Genomic DNA, 19357 nt, shown 5'->3' on the forward strand with positions numbered 1-19357 from the left:
AAAATTGCAAATTGTCTTCGCTTTTTAAAATGTTGAAATATTGCAAGCATTTTTATTACCAATCCCCCTTTTAAAATACGATAATAGCTGAACAGTTTTAACTGGCTCCTGATTCCAAAACTAATTATCCATCAGTTTGTTGTGTATATGTAATAATATGAGGCGATCATACATCAAATATAATATGAGGCGATCATACATCAAATGGGTTCACAGTCATAATGGGAAAGCGTGACTACAGTATGGATTGTAATGGAGTGTTCCCCGAACACTCATCCTGCAAATGAGTAATAGTTAACAAAGACGTGTTTTTTTTTTTCTTTTTTTTTTTTTTATTGAGACAGAATTATACACAATGCCAATTTTAGTACATGGCAAGGGCAAAAACTATTTACAACACCTGACTACTACATCTTTAAAAATATGTATCTTCTCTATTACTAGATATGCAAATCACATAGCAAGTTGAGAAAAATAGACTCGGATAAGCCTCCAATTGGGCTATGTACAGTCATTCATTCAAAGTACATTTGTTCATAAACATTAGACTAAGATTTGCAAGCGTCTGTGACAGGTTCCAAAATATGCTTTTCCTTAAATATAAATAATGTATAATTTTCTAAAAAGCTGCACATGTACAAAGTACAGTAAGATTTTTTATTTGTATTTAGTAATACATAACCCGCACATCATCAATACAGTAGATCTGCAGCATTTCAAAGTAGTTTGACTACAGTTGATGCTCATCGGCGTCCGTAATTGCCCACTAAAATGGCCGCCAGATAAAATCCCACACATACACACCCATTCCCACGCACGCACGCACACACACACACACACACACACACACACACACACACACACACACACACACACACACACACACACACACACACACACAATACTATGTAACTGATCCTCCCTTATTATGTTTTCCTCTCAAATACATTCTTTACTGCACAGTAAAATTCTTCCACGTCTATGAAAGAAAATTGCACAATTCCCCTTTAAGATGAATTGTAAAGCTTTGGTGTGTTATTTTTATTTACAGTGCATCCGGAACGCATTCGCAGCTCAGACAAATGAGTGAAACTCCCCAAAGATAGGTCTCATCATATTTAGAAAGATTTTAAGATGTAACTGCTGCTCAAGGTGCATGAAAAAAGTATGCCGCAAAAGATGTGAACACTCATGTTAATGTAATATAGTATTTTTTTTTTCAATTTTAAAGAAGTTAGCAATTAGCAGAAGTTAGTGTTTCAAATAAGGGTTTCAAAACAAGGATTATGGTTTCAAGACAGGATTAGGCTTTCAAATTAAAATTACATTTGCGTGTGAATGTCAATAGGGTAACTGTCATTATTATTTATTTGTAATAAATTAGCAACAACAACAAAAATAATAACAAAATTATCTCATGCTGCCATTATGGCTTTCGTCCCATTTTGGAATAAGGCTGTAATTTAAGAAAATAAAAACGGGAACACTTTCCGGATGCACTTGAAGTGTGAACGCTGGGTCTGTTAGTAGTGCAACAAAAGCCGGCGGGCGATGCATGGTCAGAGACTGGACCCCGACACCTCGGCGTCGGGCAGGAAGGGGGCGATGGCCCGGTAGCCGCGCGCATGGCCGATCATGTCCCGCATCTCCCCGTTGAGCTCGGTCAGCTCGGCCGAGATGTCGCTCAGGTCCCGCTTGGAGCCCACCAGAGCGAACGTGCCCGTCCGGCCCAGCGTCTGGTGGCGGAAGTAGATGTTGAGCAGCGTCTGGACCTCGTCCTCCGAGGGGCCGCCGAAGATGTCGTTGGGCCATGTTGTTCTGGAATGGAGACAGAAAGATACAAGATTAAGGGCAAAAGATACTAGATCCAAACCAGGATTAGGATTAGAATTTAGGGTTTCAAATTAGGGTTTAGAGTTTCAAATGAGGGGTTTTCTCTCACTGTCACCTGCACTCCCGAATGTAGCGAATGGCCGAGCAGAAGCCGTTGCCTTTGAGAACTTCCAGGATGGCCTGCACGGCCGCCTCAGAGGAGCAAAAGGCGGAAGGCTCGGCGCGCGTTAGTTTGTCGTCTTCCAGCGAGGCCGCTCTCAGGTGGCTCCACAAGTCGCTCAGCTCTCGGGACAAGTTGCTTAGCTGCGGGTCGAGGGAGACGACGTAATATTAAATGACGCCAAATGGATGATGATTGTTGCAAAATGACATACGATAAACCACACCAGAAAAAAAGACCAGAGTATTTGATGACCTCAACCCCATAAAACTTTCATGCCTATGTTTACATTTTGAACTGTAAACTATGATCCAAAAAGACACACATTTGGAGCTAATCTTGCGCATGTTAACCTTAAAATTTGATTTTGAAAAGTATGCTAGTTTAACGTTAAAACACAATGCAAAATGCCATAGATGGGTTGAACGAAGCTGTCATTGAAGTCACGGTGTTAAAACCCTAAAGCAATGGATCATTAGAACACAAATGGTGCCGCAACACATAGACAATCAATATAAACAAAGCTCACAGGCATATATTCTTTATCCTCTGCGAAAAATGACTGCTATTACTGCAGCTTACTGACCATCTTCGTGTATACACGCATTTGTATATTATACTGCCCCTGGTGGCCAAGGCGCACACACCAGAAGCAGCCGCACAAGGTATTACAGTATGATTTTCTTTTTTAGAGTGCTTTATTAAAAACCAAATCACACATATTTGTGTGGGTGTTTTATTGGCGGCTGGCATTTCCATTCATTTCAGTGGGGAAAGATGGTCTTGTGTTTCAAGCACAGTCGCGGAAGGAATTAAGTTCGTAACCCGAGGTTCCACTGCACTTACTTTGGGAAGAGAGCTTATTGCGTGGACATTGTCAATCATCTTACAGTAGGACTGAAACAGCAGTAGCAGCTGAAAGTGGAGTTTGTAAAGTCTCTGACACAGCTCCAGTTGCTGGCAATAAAAACAAAACAAACACATTATTTGGAGTACTGTACTACTTTTCACGTTCTACTTTATTCTGTGTTTTACTAACACATTGTGCGACTAAAACAACCAAGCCCAACCTGAAGCAACAAATTTAGACGGCAAATTAAAAGGACAATAGAGAGAAAAAGCCCGGTCCAACTTACAGCCAGAGAGTCCATTTGCTACAAAGCGAGCATGTTACAGGACACAAACATAAGTGAGCAAGAAGAGAGAATCAAAGGAGGGCCGTGCAAGTTGGTTTCTCCAGTATTTACAGTAAAAGTATGAACAAAGACTTTTGGTTTCATGCACAGGCAGAGCGAATGTCCATATTATACTGTTAGATACAACAGTGATTCCCAACCCGAGCCGCTATCCAATTTTCATTTACAAATAATGTATCTTTGCTCATCGATCTGTGCCAGTGACGTATAGTGACAGGCGGAACAATTTCATGCTAATCCACAAGATGGCAGATGGTCCAAAGTAAAATAGATGCCTTGGCTCAATCAAGGTTGGGAAACAGTGCAAACAATACTATTTGGTATCAAAATTAGATTTTAAATACTAGCAAAACCTAAATTTCCCCCTTACAAGTGCACATTTTTTCAAGATTTAAAACAGTTCCCAGTGCTTTTGTTACGATGACAACTAAGGAGTTAGGGGGTGGCTTCCGTAAAAGCATCTTCTGTATTTTCATTCTTGGAAGCAGCACTTCATCACCAAGCCGCTGGGGATTTTACCTGTTAATTGAACGTGCGGATCCAAAACATAAATACTTTTGAGGTTACCGACACATTGTGGGAATTAGGCAGCTGGCAAAAGATTCACTTGGTTGTGTAATTTCCCACTTAACAGGTAGGCCAGCACGCCAGAGATCCAACTATTTGTACACAAGTCATTAAGTGTCACTTTTCTAGAACATGTCCCCTTTAAGAAGCCGTGCAGCAAAAAATGTGTGCCATGAAAAGTGCATAGTTGGAGAAAGTGAGGGGAAGCACTCACAGAGCTACAGTGTCACAGTCATCGCAACGCAGAAGGTACAGTGTCAAAGGTCAGTTTGAATGGAAATGACTTTCAACACTTGCAAAGTCACATGGTAAAAGAAAACATTTCACCATGACATCACACGTACTTCCGGGTGGCAAAAACTCCGGTAGTGAACAAACCCTTATATGGCATTTGACCATGGCAGAGCCATTAGGAAAACAGGAGAAATGACTTGAATGATGCTTTTAGCCTTCTTCTCCACGAGCTGAGATGGAATGTGTGAAGTGTGAGTCGAAAAGAAGATGTTAGTCGCTTAAATTGCTTGGAAGGGAGTCACTGTTTTCAGTTGAAGTCAGCGTTAGCCACTTACTTTTCTCCCACCCGGAAGTACACTGGCGCCTATTGTTTACAAACATTATAAATGGTTCATCGAGAGGGATTTTAATTGGACTTTTAATTGACGGTGTGTTGCTTTTAAGCACCAAACATTTGTTACCTTTTCCTCCTGCTCCATCGGTTGACGTATGGTCACTGAGCCGCAGGGACTTCTGGGAAAGGTGGCCTTACAGTTGTTCAACCACTTTCAATCACAAAACGTAATTATCAATGAGGGATTTTTTTTTTCCCGAGTTAGCAGCCATTGATTGGTCGATCTTTGGATGTGGGTTGCAAGCAGAAATTTGGCTGTCTTCGCCATCGTTACCGTTAGAGCTGCCTCCTTTTTGCCGTTGTAAGTATCGAGGTACTCTTGCAGTTCCAGCACACTGAATTTCATCTTCTCCAGGAGTCCGTACGACATGATCTGTGGACAGAAGTTGTTGTGATCCAGCTCCCTGCAGTGCAATGCACTGTTTACCCGGGCGGGTCAGGCTACTTACTGTGTCGGCGTCAATAAACAACACGGGGCACTCGGCGCACGTGGTCAGCATTTCAGACGACCTCAGGAACTTTGCTCCTAATCCTCTCAGGCTGCCGTTGAGGTAACTCACGGCGTCACAGGTTAGCGAGCTAAATTTGCTCTGGATACTCTGCAAGGTAAAAACAGATAGCATCTTAAAGTCAATTTGTCCATTCTGTCTAATAATAAACAGATAGTGGAAACAGTGTCATTATGGTATACTATTTGCACTTATACATACCTATCAATTTACAAAAAATTACAGTTTGTGGCAATTACAGGTTGGCCGGACCCTGTTCTTGGCGCATGTCCACATACTGCCTGTCCATTTTGTGGTACGACATTTTTTCCTGCGTCTATGTCATGTAAAAGGCTTCTAAAGCGGAGTATACACATCACGATAATCTGGCTAAAACTGAACATTTCCCCCTTTCTTACCAAAGTCAGCATAGGCCTGAATATCAGTGGATCTGAGTGATTAACCTGTGGTAGGGTGTGTGTTAAGCGTGCTTTTAATTGAAAAACAACAACAACAAAAAAGATTATGCCGAGTGATTATCCTGTGGCGTGACATGTGTGAACAGCAGTGTATAATTTGGGGAGATTGCAACACCCTAATCCCCCTAACAACTACTTCGACGACTGCTACCAAATCGGTTTTATATCGAGCTTTTCTTGATATGCAAAGCCACAAAGAAACGTTAATGGATATTTGAATTCAACAGCCGTCAATGGCACTGAATGAGTCAATGGTCCTCAAGTAAACGCTGCTTTTAAGACTAAGCTTACTATAGAGCAAAAACGTCAGCCGATCGACGACACGTATGTCGACAGGTCACTCGTATCTCAAGGCAGCACTGTATAATGTCTTGATGGAGTGGTTTTAAGGTGTTTACTCAATTAAAGTTGAAGAAGGTCAAACTGGCCCTTGTATGGATTTTTCTGTATGTACTGCATATCTGTGTGCGCCCTTGAAAGACGAAGGGCGGACACCCCTGTCTTTGAGAGGCCCAATAATAATCGACTACTGATCGCAAGCGAGAGGAAAATGCTCACGTTTGGCCTGATTGTTGCAATGTGCGTACCCCACTTAAGATGCTAAAAATGGTTACTGGTATGTCGGTACCGCCACTATGCTGGCCTGTCAGCTTTGGTCAGTGAATTACACAACATCTGTTAAATGAAGCTTGGAAGATGACTAATTGGCTCTTTGTTCATCGAGCAGATCTCTTGTGACACAAAGCCTCTTTTCCAAGAGTCAAACAAGCAGAGGAATGATCCCCTCACCTTTTCTCTTTGATGAGACCCGCTCTTAATTGACTTAATGGCGTACCTGGAAGAGGCAGGAGAAGACGTGGAAGGTGTAGACGGCGCACGAGCCGTCCGAGTCGGACACCAGCTGGTTGAGGTGCGCGCGCCAGGCCTCCTCGGCGTCGTCGCACGCCGCCGGCTGGAACGCCGCCAGGATGGCGGAGAAGAAGGGCGAAGGCGGAGGCGACGACTCCAGTGTGCCGTCGTCTCGCTCCTCCTCTGCGAGACTGAGGGGCGAAGAGTTTAGTCGTCAGGTTTAGAGCCAGCACGGGAGACGAAAGTACTTATACTCTCTACTTAAGTAAAAGTACAGCTCCTTGAGGTAAAAAAAAAAAAAAAAAAAAAAAGATGGTAAAAGTATCAGTACTGATTCCGCGCCTTCAGTTGTGATAGCTTGGCACAACGGGAGTATTGTACTTGATAAAAGCAAAGAATAATAACATAATTAAATAGAATGTAATGAATTAAACTGTTTTCCCATCATGATAATTCAATGGGAATTGTGCTGCTCCTCCTGGTGTGAATGCCTTGACCACCACTGGGCTGTATAATGCATAAAGACATTCTACATGTCGGTTTGACGATAAAACATAGAAAACAACTGTCGAATAATATTTGACTGAGTATTGTTGGATGCTCTTAGGGCCATTGTTGCTACCGCCTGTGTTCATATATAAGTTGTTTCAAGGTTTATAAATATTGAAACATCAATGCTCGTTTCGTTAGCCCATCTATTTGCATTGTGTGTTAGCATTAAGCTTGCGGACCTACGTAATACAAAGTAAATGTGGTTTGATTAAATACACATGTAATTGTCATTGCTTAGTTTGATAGTTAACTTAAACTGGCTGTGGCAAAAACAATTTGAAGAAAGCACTTGGCCTGTTTTTGAAGAATGTTGACTATCTGCTACTTGTTGTGAAGTTCTCTGCCACCACAGCCAGCGCTTGTAACTCAAATTTGTGCTTGCAACTCAAGAAAAAAATAAAATAAAAAAAAATAGATGGCACGTCCCGTATCTCGAAAAAGTTGGAAGTCAAGGTAAAAAAGAAGGTCAAAGAAAAAATACTCAAGTACAGTGATACCTGAAAAATCTGCTTCAGTACAGTAACCAAGTATTTGTACTTCATGACGTCCCACCAGTGTTAACCAGCAGGCGGTGTGCGGAGGAGCCAGATGGGCCTACCTAGGCAAGCAGCCGTGGAAGTCCAGTTCTTTGTCAATAGCGTGCGCCGCGTCCAAGTGAAACTCGGGAGGGAGCTCCCTGACAGAGAGTGACACGTCCTCCTCGTTTGTGTCTTCATCTGCTTGTAAAAACTGTCAGAAAGCAGGAGACACACTTTTTTTCTAGGATGTATCCGCACATCAATGCAGCATGCAGTGAAAGGTTAATACAGTGAACCCACACTAATTCGCGTTTCGCTAACTCATCGTCTTGCAAATGTAGCTGAAGAACCAAACTAACAACTATTCGTTGACAAACTCACGTCTTCGCATTCTCTGTAATGCCCTAAGATGGAGGGATTTATTGAAGATATTTTACATCTCGCAGCAAACCACCGCACTAAAATGTCACGACAACAGCATATAGTACTGTATGCGAAATATAGAAACAATTATTTTAGACACTGAATTAATGATGATCTCGTCTCACTTCACTCACAAATTGACTTAGTGTGAAATCCGGCCCTTAATATTTAGCAATTATTCAGTTTTATGACTGGAACAAGTAGAGTCATAGCCAGTTAATTGTACCCCATGCCAATACCTGTCACTATAAGTCGAGGGCATAGAAAGATGAACAAAGATACATTATTTTCAGACCAAATTGGATCATTTCCCGATTATCTCTCATAACACACGAGTTAGGATTAACTGATACAAATGACTAATGTAGGTCATTCTAAACATTTACACGCAAATGTTATATTCTATTTGCATTGGGGCCAATCGCGAGGGTTCACTGTATACAACAATAACATACACAGCTGTAGCATCATTATTTAGTGGTGGTAAATGGTTTCACTAACCTTGCCAGGGACACTCCTTGAGGTTTATGTCTTTCTTTTGCTTGAATTTGTCGTGCCAATTCAATTGATTTTGAGCCTAAAGTGCCAGCATGGCAGTGCGGCACACTCTTTTTCATTGAGGGGGCAGGCAATGTGTAACCCTTGTGTAGGTCTCGCATGCCAAAAGAAGACTTTTTAGTTGCTGCTTATCCCCGCCCGCACATAAAAGCAGTTGGTATACACATTGCCTTTTCGAGCGGACGAACACAGAGAGAAAGAACCTTCTCACATCCCAGAATAATCTCTGCTACTGTTAAATGAAGCGGTACGATAAAGTCGGCTTGGCGAGTTCATTCCCTTCTGGCATGCGGAAAAAAACAAACAAAACAAAAATAAATCACATGCACTTTTTAAGAGAGGGACAGTAAGAGAGAAGAGCGTTTAAGTTGAACCCAAAGTGTAGAAAACAACCAAAGTACAGACAGAGAAATGACTATTTGGCAAAGTTGGTAAAAAATTCTAGAATAGAAGAGCGGTAGGAGCTGTTAGTCCCCAGAATCTCAGACACCCTGAAGCCCTTATTCACCCTCTGCTTCGAGTCCTCCGGCAGTTGGACCTCGAAACTGGGATTTTTGCTGCTCGGAGGTGTGGAGTCCACCGACGTGGTGTTACAAAAGGACGGAGAGTCCGTGTTATGGATCTCCGAGGTCGGGGAGAGGTTGACGGCCTGCGAAAAGACGCAAGTTGGAGATGGTCTGAGAATGGACGCGCCCTCAACTTAAGACTTTTAATAGGAGCGTGTTACATTCCTCAAGTGCATGTAAGCAGGTTGGGCTGACCAATGGAGAAGGTTCGAGGTAGCGGCTGAGGGAACACATGCTTGTACATCTACTACGCCTCGAGACACTCTTGCGATCATCTGTGTACAACTACAGCGGACCCCCGTTATTTGCGGGGGTGGGGGACCGGGCCGGACCACGAATAGCCAAAATATAATTGCATTATTGTTTTTTGTTTTTTTTAACTCCTAAAGTTCTTGAATAAGTGGGTAATAAACCACGAATAAGTAGTTTCAAGGTTGGTCTCCCCCCTCCACCCAAAAAAATAATAAAATAAATAATAATTTAAAGAAAAATGGAAAAAAGAAATGTTAAATCTGGAAAAAATTTTGAAAAAAAAAATTAACTGTGAGGATGAGAGGGGTCAACTTTATTCCATCCATCCATCCATCCATTTTCTGAGCCGCTTCTCCTCACTCGGGTCGCGGGCGTGCCGGAGCCTATCCCAGCTGTCATCGGGCAGGAGGCGGAGTACACCCTGAACCGGTTGCCAGCCAATCGCAGGGCACATAGAAACAAACAACCATTCGCACTCACAGTCATGCCTACGGGCAATTTAGAGTCTCCAATTACTGCATGTTTTTGGGATGTGGGAGGAAACCGGAGTGCCCGGAGAAAACCCACGCAGGCACGGGGAGAACACGCAAACTCCACACAGGCGGGGCCGGGGATTGAACCCCGGCCCTCAGAACTGTGAGGCTGACGCCCTAACCAGTCGTCCACCGTGCCGCCTCAACTTTATTCATGACAACCAATAGATTTATCCTCTTCACCCACAGGTTCTGGTGGATTCAATGAGGATTTTTTTGAAGGAAATGTTAAAAACCTTTTGGTGTATATCTGGCGGCGCAACCCCAAACACAACGAGCTTTGTTATCGTTTCAGTTCAGGTCAGCGATAGTCACTCGCTTTCTGTCGCCCGGAAGTACACTAGCGCTGATTGTTTGAAAACATTCCAAAAAGGTCCGTACAGGCAAGGTCAGATTTACAGTTACGCGTCTTCATTGCAGTACCACGTTGGACCACAACATGCCGGACAGCACTGATGCAACGTAATTAAGAGCGAAAAGAAGAGGCAACTCATGTTAAGTGACAGTCAATGTTCCAGCAGAACAGAGATAAAACATACATGTGAGTATTGTTGTATGCTCTGCCTGTATGTGTTGCTGCTCCGTGTGTTCTTTTAAGGTTTATAATTGATGACTGCAACAGCTATGCTAATTTCTGTTAGCCTGTCTGGGGCATGTCTTTTTTCTGTTAGCATAAAATCGGAGAAATTCATGTGGTTTGGTTGAGCAGTTTGGTGTTGAAATATAAAATGTTCAATTCTCTTTGCGTTATGTGTCAGTTTTAAAGCAGACTTCAACTCGGAGTGCAGAACAAACTCAAGGTACCACCAAAGAGAAAAGGTGAACCTACAAGCTGCGAGCGGGAGAGTATCTGGCTGGCCGACAGGGAATCCTCCTCTGAGGAATCGTCAGAATCGTCTGCACGAGCGACACGGCTCAGGCTGGGCATGCCGCTGGACAGATGGCTCTCCTCCAGGGCGTGCGGGTCGTTCCGGTCCAGGCTGTCCACAGAGTGTCGACGCACGCCCCAGTTGAAGTTGTCCACCGTCTCCCCCTGCGACAAACGCAAAACTCTGTAATATACAGTACACCCAGCGGGCCACAACATTAACCAAACCTCAGTGTGCTGAGACTCCATACAGGGGCTGTAAATAAGGTAACCAAGGTAAATAAGGTACTGTAGATGTACCTCCACTATATTGCGGTTCACCTACTACTGTCTCCCTATATCGCACATTTGTTCGTGAAACCAATCTATTCGTCTGTTGCGGAAATCCCCACTACGTCGTGGAAATCTGCATTCTATAGCAATTTATTTGAATGGGTTTCTCAAATAATGCATGCACAAAATACAGAAACATGCCCTTGTGTAAACTTTTGGAAGACTGAGACAAAATGGAAATGAAGCTGTAAAACTGTAGTAAGAGTAAAACTGATTCCTAAATAGGATTTAAAATAACAAATAACTCTTGAGTAGCCCTAAAATAGATTTTTTTTGGTGTCCTCTTGTCCCTACCTACAACGCACAACTTTGTGGATTTTATTTGAATTATTTTTTTTTTTTTTAAAGCCGCAACTGTCTTTTTATCCACAACATGGCTTTGAAGTGTTGACTTGTTTGTTTCTTTGATGGGGACAATGCAATTTAATAAGGTTGCAAGATGATGGACGCACCGAGTTTAAAGCTTACAAACTCATGCCCAAATTGGGCTTTCAAAATGTAAATTACATAAATTTTGAAGCACTGTGGTGCAGTGTGAAATTGCGCACTGATGCTTTAATTTGTTAACATTTAAATTTGTATCGTTTGGAACTACAGTACAAACATAAAAAACAATCTTTTTAATTGGCAGATTCTACCAGTAAATACAGTTTGTTGATAATTTGAACCATATTCAATCGATTTAAAATAGCCGAACAAAGTCTTATATTGTTTGTAGTATACATGGTGAATTACTATGAAAATAGTTTTTAGTTTTTAAGGTATTGTTATATTTCTTTTAAAAAAAAAAAAGGGATATGGACAGGGAGAAAAAATAGAGTATGAGGTTTAACATATTTACTACTGCTGATTTTTCACTTTAAAAAAAGTATGTTACAAATTACCTTTTATTAATATAAAGCTCATTGAAGTACTTTTGTGTATAAAATGGGATATATAACTAAACTTAATGCTTCATTTCCCAGTAAATCATTCCAAAAAAAAAAAAAAAAAAAAGGCAGAATTCTGCCTTAAAAGTTTTATTTTGTTCATAGTTACTAAAGATGTGATTTAACAAGCACAATTTCAATGTTCCAGTGGAAAAAAAACAAGAACAAAACATTGATCATATGTCAGTTAAAAATGACAACAACATGCATACTTGTGCTGACAGGAATTAGTCATATCCCGAACTGGACACACTGCACAAGCGGTGGCATGCACACACGGCAAGCACAACAGAGAAACTTACCTGCAACTCCTGGATGGCACACAAAAACAAAAGAATACAACATTACTCAACTGCTGACTAAATTACAATAATGTGATAAATTAGAGAATATAATTTCTTGAGTGAGAATTGAGTGTTTAATGCTGACGAGATGAACTGAAACTGACTGCGAGACTTAAAGTTGACTAGTTTTGAATTTTATTGTGAAAATATGGGAAATTGGGGAATGTGTTCAACAGTTGCATTTGTTTCTCTCAATGAGCTGAAGAGTTTGGACTTGGAATACAATAAAAATGCTGTTCAGCATTCACACAGTTACGGAAGAAGGTCAAGTTGCGGTGTCTATCTAAGCGTTGGAAGGAAATCCAATTAACAGTAAACTCACCTCTCCGTCTTCAAGCTCCACATCCAAGAAGTCAAAGTCCCGGAAGACTCGGAACTGCTGCTCGGAGGTGGTGTCGTCCACCGTATCAGCTTCTCGTGTTCCGTCTTCGGAGGACACCAGGCTGGGCTGGTGCTCCATGAGGTCCAGCTCGCCGCAGCTCGAGAAGATCACCTGCGACCAGGAAAAAAAAGAAACAAACGTTACCATTCCAGATCTTTAACACTTATTAGATCATTGGTAGTGTTGCGTCATAGCTTTACCGAAGGGTTTTTCGTGAGACCCACTTCCTGTCCGCACAGAGATAAAACGTGCACAAGTTTCTCTCTGGTTCTCTTCTGCAGGAGGAGGAACAACAACAAAAATAAATCAATGTTTAAAACAAGACAACGCAACAAGGTGTTTGTCTCCATCTTCAAACTAATTATAATTGATGCTATACGACTGCGATATAAGTTGTACAAAGGAATCCCTTTTCTACTTACATTGTTATCAGTAGCACAAACTGCATCAGATCTGGATTACCCGGTAAACTGAGTTTGACAGTGAAGCGCCTGGCCCTACATACAAAAAGCTAATTTTGTTCAAATAAGGATCAGATGTCGATCTAAGAGTTGTGCTACCGTTAACATTGAGACCATAATGTGCAATCTGTATCAGATCTGAATTAAATTTGGCTTGGCATAACAGATTCAGAGCCTGCTTATACCTATATTATTTATTATTATAATTTCGCTCAAATAAGGAAAATAATAATTCTCCAAGTTACCCATTTACATTGCACCTCAATACACAATCTGGATCAGATTGGGATTCAATACTGTGGCTTCTGACACTACATACACACATCACATTTTGTTCAAATAAAGATTAGATTTTTTTTCACGGTTATTCCACTGAAAAAAATGAATTTAGAGACTGGTGTTTAATCGAGCGTGGGCCTCCACTGCACACATGTGTCCTGTAGGTGGCGGTAATTTCTGCAGTCTGGAAGTGTTTACAATGAAAAAATGCTGGGGGGGAAAAGAATCTGCACTAAAATGTTCGGACTTTTCCTCAAACCATCCCTAACACCCATTTATGACCATTCACGGAAATTAGTTCATCAAAATACACATTATGGTGTAGTTTCGTAGAAGTATGAAAAAAAAACTCAACATCCTTGGCAAAGGTAACCAAACCTGAACCTAGAAAACTTTATGGTATTGAAAAATTGAACCAAAATCTTCATTCCAGCATTGTCACCTGGAAGACTGAGGCCTGTTAACATCATCAACTTCCTTATCTACCAACGTTTCTTCCTTCCTTCACCTACAACATCTCCTGTCTTTTAACAAGCCACTTCCCTTTATCTACCTACTTTTTTTTTTTATCTCTGTTTATCTACCTCCCTTGACCTTTGTTTACGCACATACCTACCTGTAAAACATTACGGGTTTGATGAAGTGCACTAAAATGTCTGGAGCATCATCACCTGGGAAGACTGAGGCCGCTTCCAGCTGACCGGCACCAGGACGTTGTTGGACGCAGACCCCAAGGAGCTGGAGGAGGAGGTGCTGCGCGTCACCGCCGTGCTTCTGCTCCTGCCGTCTCGGCCCGGGGAGGCGCGCAGGTCATCGTAGCGCCGACCAATCACGGGCGTCTGACATAAACGCAGCCATGTAAGTACAGGGGAGGGGGGGGAAGTGCACTCGGCACTCCGGAAAGTAAATCAAAGAATGTTCTCGTAGTTTGAGGCTTAGCGGTCTGTCCAGGCGTCTCAATGTTGTCACACACATAAACACACACACGCACTGTTGGCACAAAAGACAGGCAGCAATGATGTGACATCATTTCCTGTCATTCATGCGCTGCACAAATAGCTCTGTGTTCGGTTCCCACACACACACACACACATCATTTCTTTTTTTTCTTTTTTTCATGCAGGCTGCCGCTTATTTATTATGTTTACCTTTTCATCTTTCAAGCTAATCTCGAGGGGTTCGGTCGAGGGGAACGTTAAGGAAAAGGCGGGGGTAAAATGTTTCCCTTTTTTCCAAGAATTTCAGACAGATTTCACACAACCAACACCCACCACGCCCTGGAATAATGGGTGTGGGTGGGCGAGGGACAGGTTTTCCACATGCGCGGAGAAAGAAGCATCACATGAAGTAGTTGAGGAAGAAGAGGGTCTTTCACCTCAGATATGTCAAAGTGGAAATCCAGCGTTTTCCCAGGCAAGGCCTTGGAGGTGCGCTCCCACACTCGGCTGATGTCCTCGTAGGAGAGGTCGCCGGAGGGCTGCACCAAACTGGCCGAGCGGCTAACCACCAGCTTGAGGATGTTCAGCGCTTCCCTCCAGTGGACCGTCTAGAGTCGGCACACGTACACGTCATCATCATCATCATCATCATCATCATCATCATCGGCATGTTTGTGTTGTGTGGTTTCATGGGGTCTATTTTTAGAGACAGAGGTGTTCTGGCTAGGGGCCACAGGGGGAAGCTCGGTTCAGACCGCAGCGCTCGGCAGGGACTGTTTATAGTTCGGGTGTGTCTACAAATTTACTGCACTGACACTAGACGGTCTTTTCACTTCTTTTTTTGTTTTCCTTTTTCTATGTCTTGCAGGCATTTTAAGACTTTCCTATTCTTGGCTCCAATCAAAGCTGTTATGAAAAAAATAAAATAAATAAATAATTGAGCCACTCCACATCCTGGCATGGACTAGACTGAATTAAAGTTCTTCTTCTTTTCCTTTGGGCTTGTCCCGTTAGGGGTCGCCACAGCGCGTCATCCTTTTCCATGTAAGCTTATCTCCTGCATCCTCCTCTCGAACACCAACTGCCATCATGTCTTCCCTCACGACATCCATCAACCTTCTCTTTGGTCTTCCTCTCGCTCTCTTGCCTGGCAGCTCCATCCTCATCATCCTTCTTCCAATATATTCACTATTTCTCCTCTGGACGTGTCCAAACCATCCAAGTCTGCTCTCTCGAACTTTGTCTCCAAAACATCGAACCTCGGCTGTCCCTCTGATGAGCTCATTTCTAATTTTATCCAACCTGGTCACTCCGAGAGCGAACCTCAACATCTTCATTTCCGCCACCTCCAGCTCTGCTTCCTGTTGTCTCTTCAGTGCCACTGTCTCTAATCCATACATCATGGCTGGACTTATAAACTTTGCCCTTCATCCGAGCAGAGGCTCTTCTGTCCCATAACACACCTGACACCTTCCTCCACCCGTTCCAACCTGCTTGGACCCGTTTCCTCACTTCCTGACCACACTCACCATTACTCTGGACGGTTGACCCCAAGTATTTAAAGTCCTCCACCCTTGCTATCTCTTCTCCCTGTAGCCTCATTCTTCCCCCACCAGCCCTCTCGTTCATGCACATATATTCTGTTTTACTTCGGCTAATCTTCATTCCTCTTCTTTCCAGTGCAAGCCTCCATCTTTCTAACTGTTCCTCCAGCTGCTCCCTTCTTTCACCGCAGATCACAAGGCAATCTGCAAACATCATGGTCCACGGGGATTCCAGTCTAACCTCATCTGTCAGCCTATCCATCACCACTGCAAAAAGGAAGGGGCTCAGGGCTGATCCCTGATGCAGTCCCACATCCACCTTAAATTCTTCTGTCACACCTACAGAACACCTCACCGCTGTTCTGCCGCCCTCGTACATGTCCTGTATTATTCTAACATACTTCTCTGCCACTCCAGACTTCCGCATGCAGTACCACAGTTCCTCTCTGGGTACTCTGTCATAGGCTTTCTCTAGATCTACAAAGACACAATGTAGCTCCTTCTGACCTTCTCTGTACTTTTCCATCAACATCCTCAAGGCAAATAATGCATCTGTGGTACTCTTTCTAGGCATGAAACCATACTGTTGCTCGCAAATACTCACTTCTGTCCTGAGTCTAGCCTCCACTACTCTTTCCCATAACTTCATGGTGTGGCTCATCAACTTTATTCCTCGATAGTTGCCATAGCTCTGCACATCACCTTTGTTCTTAAAAATGGGCACCAGTATGCTTTTCCTCCATTCCTCAGGCATCTTCTCATCCGCTAGAATTCTATTGAACAAGCTGGTCAAAAACTCCACAGCCACCTCGCCTAGATGCTTCCATACCTCCACAGGAATGTCACCAGGACCAACTGCCTTTCAATTTTTCATTCTCTTTAATGCCTTTCTAACTTCCCCCTTGCCACTTCCTGGTCCACCACACTTGCCTCTTCCACTCTCCCTTGCTATCATTGTCCTCATTCATCAACTCCTCGAAGTATTCTTTCCATCTAGCTAGCACACTGCTGGCACCAGTCAACATATATCCATCTCTATCCTTAATCACCCTAACCTGCTGCACATCCTTCCCATCCCTATCCCTCCGTCTGGCCAGCCTGTATAGATCCTTTTCTCCTTCTTTAGTGTCCAACCTGCCATACATGTCATCATATGCCTCTTGTTTGGCCTTTGTCACCTCTACCTTCGCCCTGTGTCGCATCTCAATGTATTCCTTTCGCCTCTCCTCGGTCCTCTCAGTGTCCCACTTCTTCTTAGCTAACCTTTTTTCCTTGTATGGTTTCCTGTACTGTGAGGTTCCACCACCAAGTCTCCTTCTCTCCTTTCCTGCCAGAAGATACACCAAGTACTCTCATGCCTGCTTCTCTGATCACCTTGGCTGTAGTGGTCCAGTCTTCTGGAAGCTCCTCCCGTCCACCGAGAGCCTGTATCACCTCTTCCCGAAAAGCTGCACAACACTCGTCCTGTCTCAGCTTCCACCACATGGTTCTCTTCTCTGCCTTTGTCCCCCACCACCAGAGTCATCTTACACACCACCATCCTATGCTGTCTAGCCACACTCTCCCCTACCACTACCTTACAGTTGGTAACCTCCTTCAGATTACATCGTCTGCACAAGATGTAATCCACCTGTGTGCTTCTACCTCCGCTCTTGTAGGTCACCCTATGTTCGTGCCTCTTCTGGAAAAAGGTGTTCACTACAACCATTTGCATCCTTGTTGCAAAGTCTACCACCATCTGTCCCTCCAAGTTCCTTTCCTGGATGCTGTACTTACCCATCACTTCTTCATCACCCCTATTACCTTCACCAACATGTCCATTACAATCTGCACCAATTACGACTCTCTCTCTGTCTGGGATGCTCAGAACTACATCATCTAGCTCCTTCCAGAATTTCTCTTTCACCTCTAGGTCACATCCTACCTGTGGGGCATAGCCACTAATCACATTACACATAACACCCTTAATTTCAAATTTCAGCCTCATCATCTGATACTCTTTTCACCTCCAAAATATTCTTAGCCAACTCTTCTTTTAAAATAACCCTGACTCCATTTCTCTTCCCATCTACACCATGGTAAAATAATTTAAACCCTGCCCCTAAACTTCTAGCCTTACTGCCTTTCCACCTGGTCTCCTGGACACACAATATATCAACCTTTCTCCTCATCATCATGTCAACCAACTCCCGAGATTTCCCTTTGAATGTTGATTTCCCAACATTCAAAGTCCCCACATTCAGTTCTAGGCTCTGTGTTTTCCTCTTCTCTTTCTGCCGAAGAACCCGCTTTCCACCTCTTCTTCGACTTCGACCCACAGTAGCTGAATTTCCAACGGCGCCCCGCAGGTTGACGGCGCCGGTGGCGGACGTTGTTAACCCGGGCCACGACCGATCCGGTATGGAATTCTTTGGATGAACGCTCATATTTGTTTGGCAAGGTTTTAAGCCGGATGCCCTTCCTGACGCAACCCTCTGCATTTATCCGGGCTTGGGACCGGCCTACAGTTTGCACTGGCTTGTGCCCCCCATAGGGCTGCATTAGAATGCATTAAAGTTAAGATGTTTAAAAAAAAAAAAAAAAAAGTATGTGTGTACGGCTTTACTTCCTTTTGAATGTTAAATTCTTATCTTATCTAATTGCATGCTTACAACTTACGATATCTTGTCCATATCCACACCCACAAAGAGCCTCGCCGGACTAATGGTTAATATGTTCCTTGTCCTGTGAGGATTTAATTAACCATACTAGTAAATGCATCACCTGGGCAAATTTCTCAATGGTCTTGAGCACCTCCATGTTGAAAGGTTTGGCTTGAATCCCACTCAGGTCCATGTGACTCAGGAGACTGTAGATGATTTGTAAAATGGTCTGCTGCATACTGGGCAGACCTTTCTCCAACAGCTGTGACACCACAATGCGACAATTTTAAAGAAGAAGAAGCAACTTCAGTCAACTTAAACAACAAGCTGATTCCCAGACCTCCGCCATGTACGTGACCAGGCTGAGCGTGATGTCCGAAAAGGCCTCGTGGAGGTACCGGCACACCACGTTGACCCACGAGAAGCAGTTGCGGGTGTAGGAGCGCGTCTTATAAAGAGTCATGACGTGGGCCAGGTTGGAGAGCTTGTCGTTCTTCTCGTCCAGGCACACCTAAAGACATACGACACGTGTGTTACCAGGAACGAAATATGTCGTTGTGTTGCTCATGAAAGTTACTTAAAAATTGTACCTACAGAAATGTTCAAAAACAAACCGTTCTCACAGATGAAATGCAAATGCGTTGTACTTAAAGGTTAAATACAACTGAACTGCATTTAAAAGAAAATGGTATATGGAAGGTAAACAATAGATATTTATACTAGCTTGAAAATAATGTTTAAGCCACTGTTAGAATATGTACAGTTTTAACATTACACTGCTTAAATGGAGCAAAATTAACAAATGTACGTAATGATTCAATTCCACATGAAAATGACAGAGAAACAAAACCTGAGCTATTCTCTCGGCGACATCCTGACAGAAGTGTGTAGGGCCATCGAAATTCTGCACAAGATGTGGGAGCAGGCAAAGGACGTTCAAGGGGAAACCTAATGGAGAAGAAAAAAAACTTTTTAGTATACAGCTGTTTACTGCGGGGGAGACGATCCAGACCCACCCGCAAAATCTGAAAATCC

The 19357-nt window shown here is 43.1% G+C and overlaps 1 protein-coding gene across 1 annotated transcript in view; it reads right to left on the reverse strand.

Moving 5' to 3' along the window:
* Positions 1 to 341: 341 nt before the first annotated feature.
* frya (furry homolog a (Drosophila)) overlaps positions 342 to 19357 on the reverse strand; it is a 56440-nt gene continuing 37424 nt past the window's right edge. Inside the window, 18 exon segments of the mRNA XM_061681072.1 lie at positions 342 to 1818; positions 1949 to 2136; positions 2840 to 2950; positions 3130 to 3147; positions 4452 to 4535; positions 4659 to 4757; positions 4834 to 4983; positions 6187 to 6391; positions 7351 to 7481; positions 8760 to 8900; positions 10432 to 10635; positions 12399 to 12569; positions 12659 to 12733; positions 13870 to 14037; positions 14574 to 14744; positions 18444 to 18584; positions 18663 to 18833; positions 19173 to 19270. Of these exon segments, the coding sequence (XP_061537056.1) occupies positions 1560 to 1818; positions 1949 to 2136; positions 2840 to 2950; positions 3130 to 3147; positions 4452 to 4535; positions 4659 to 4757; positions 4834 to 4983; positions 6187 to 6391; positions 7351 to 7481; positions 8760 to 8900; positions 10432 to 10635; positions 12399 to 12569; positions 12659 to 12733; positions 13870 to 14037; positions 14574 to 14744; positions 18444 to 18584; positions 18663 to 18833; positions 19173 to 19270 (2585 nt within the window). The 3' untranslated portion in view covers positions 342 to 1559.

This window comes from Phycodurus eques, chromosome 7 (genome assembly GCF_024500275.1).
Source record: "Phycodurus eques isolate BA_2022a chromosome 7, UOR_Pequ_1.1, whole genome shotgun sequence".
NCBI lineage: Eukaryota > Metazoa > Chordata > Actinopteri > Syngnathiformes > Syngnathidae > Phycodurus > Phycodurus eques.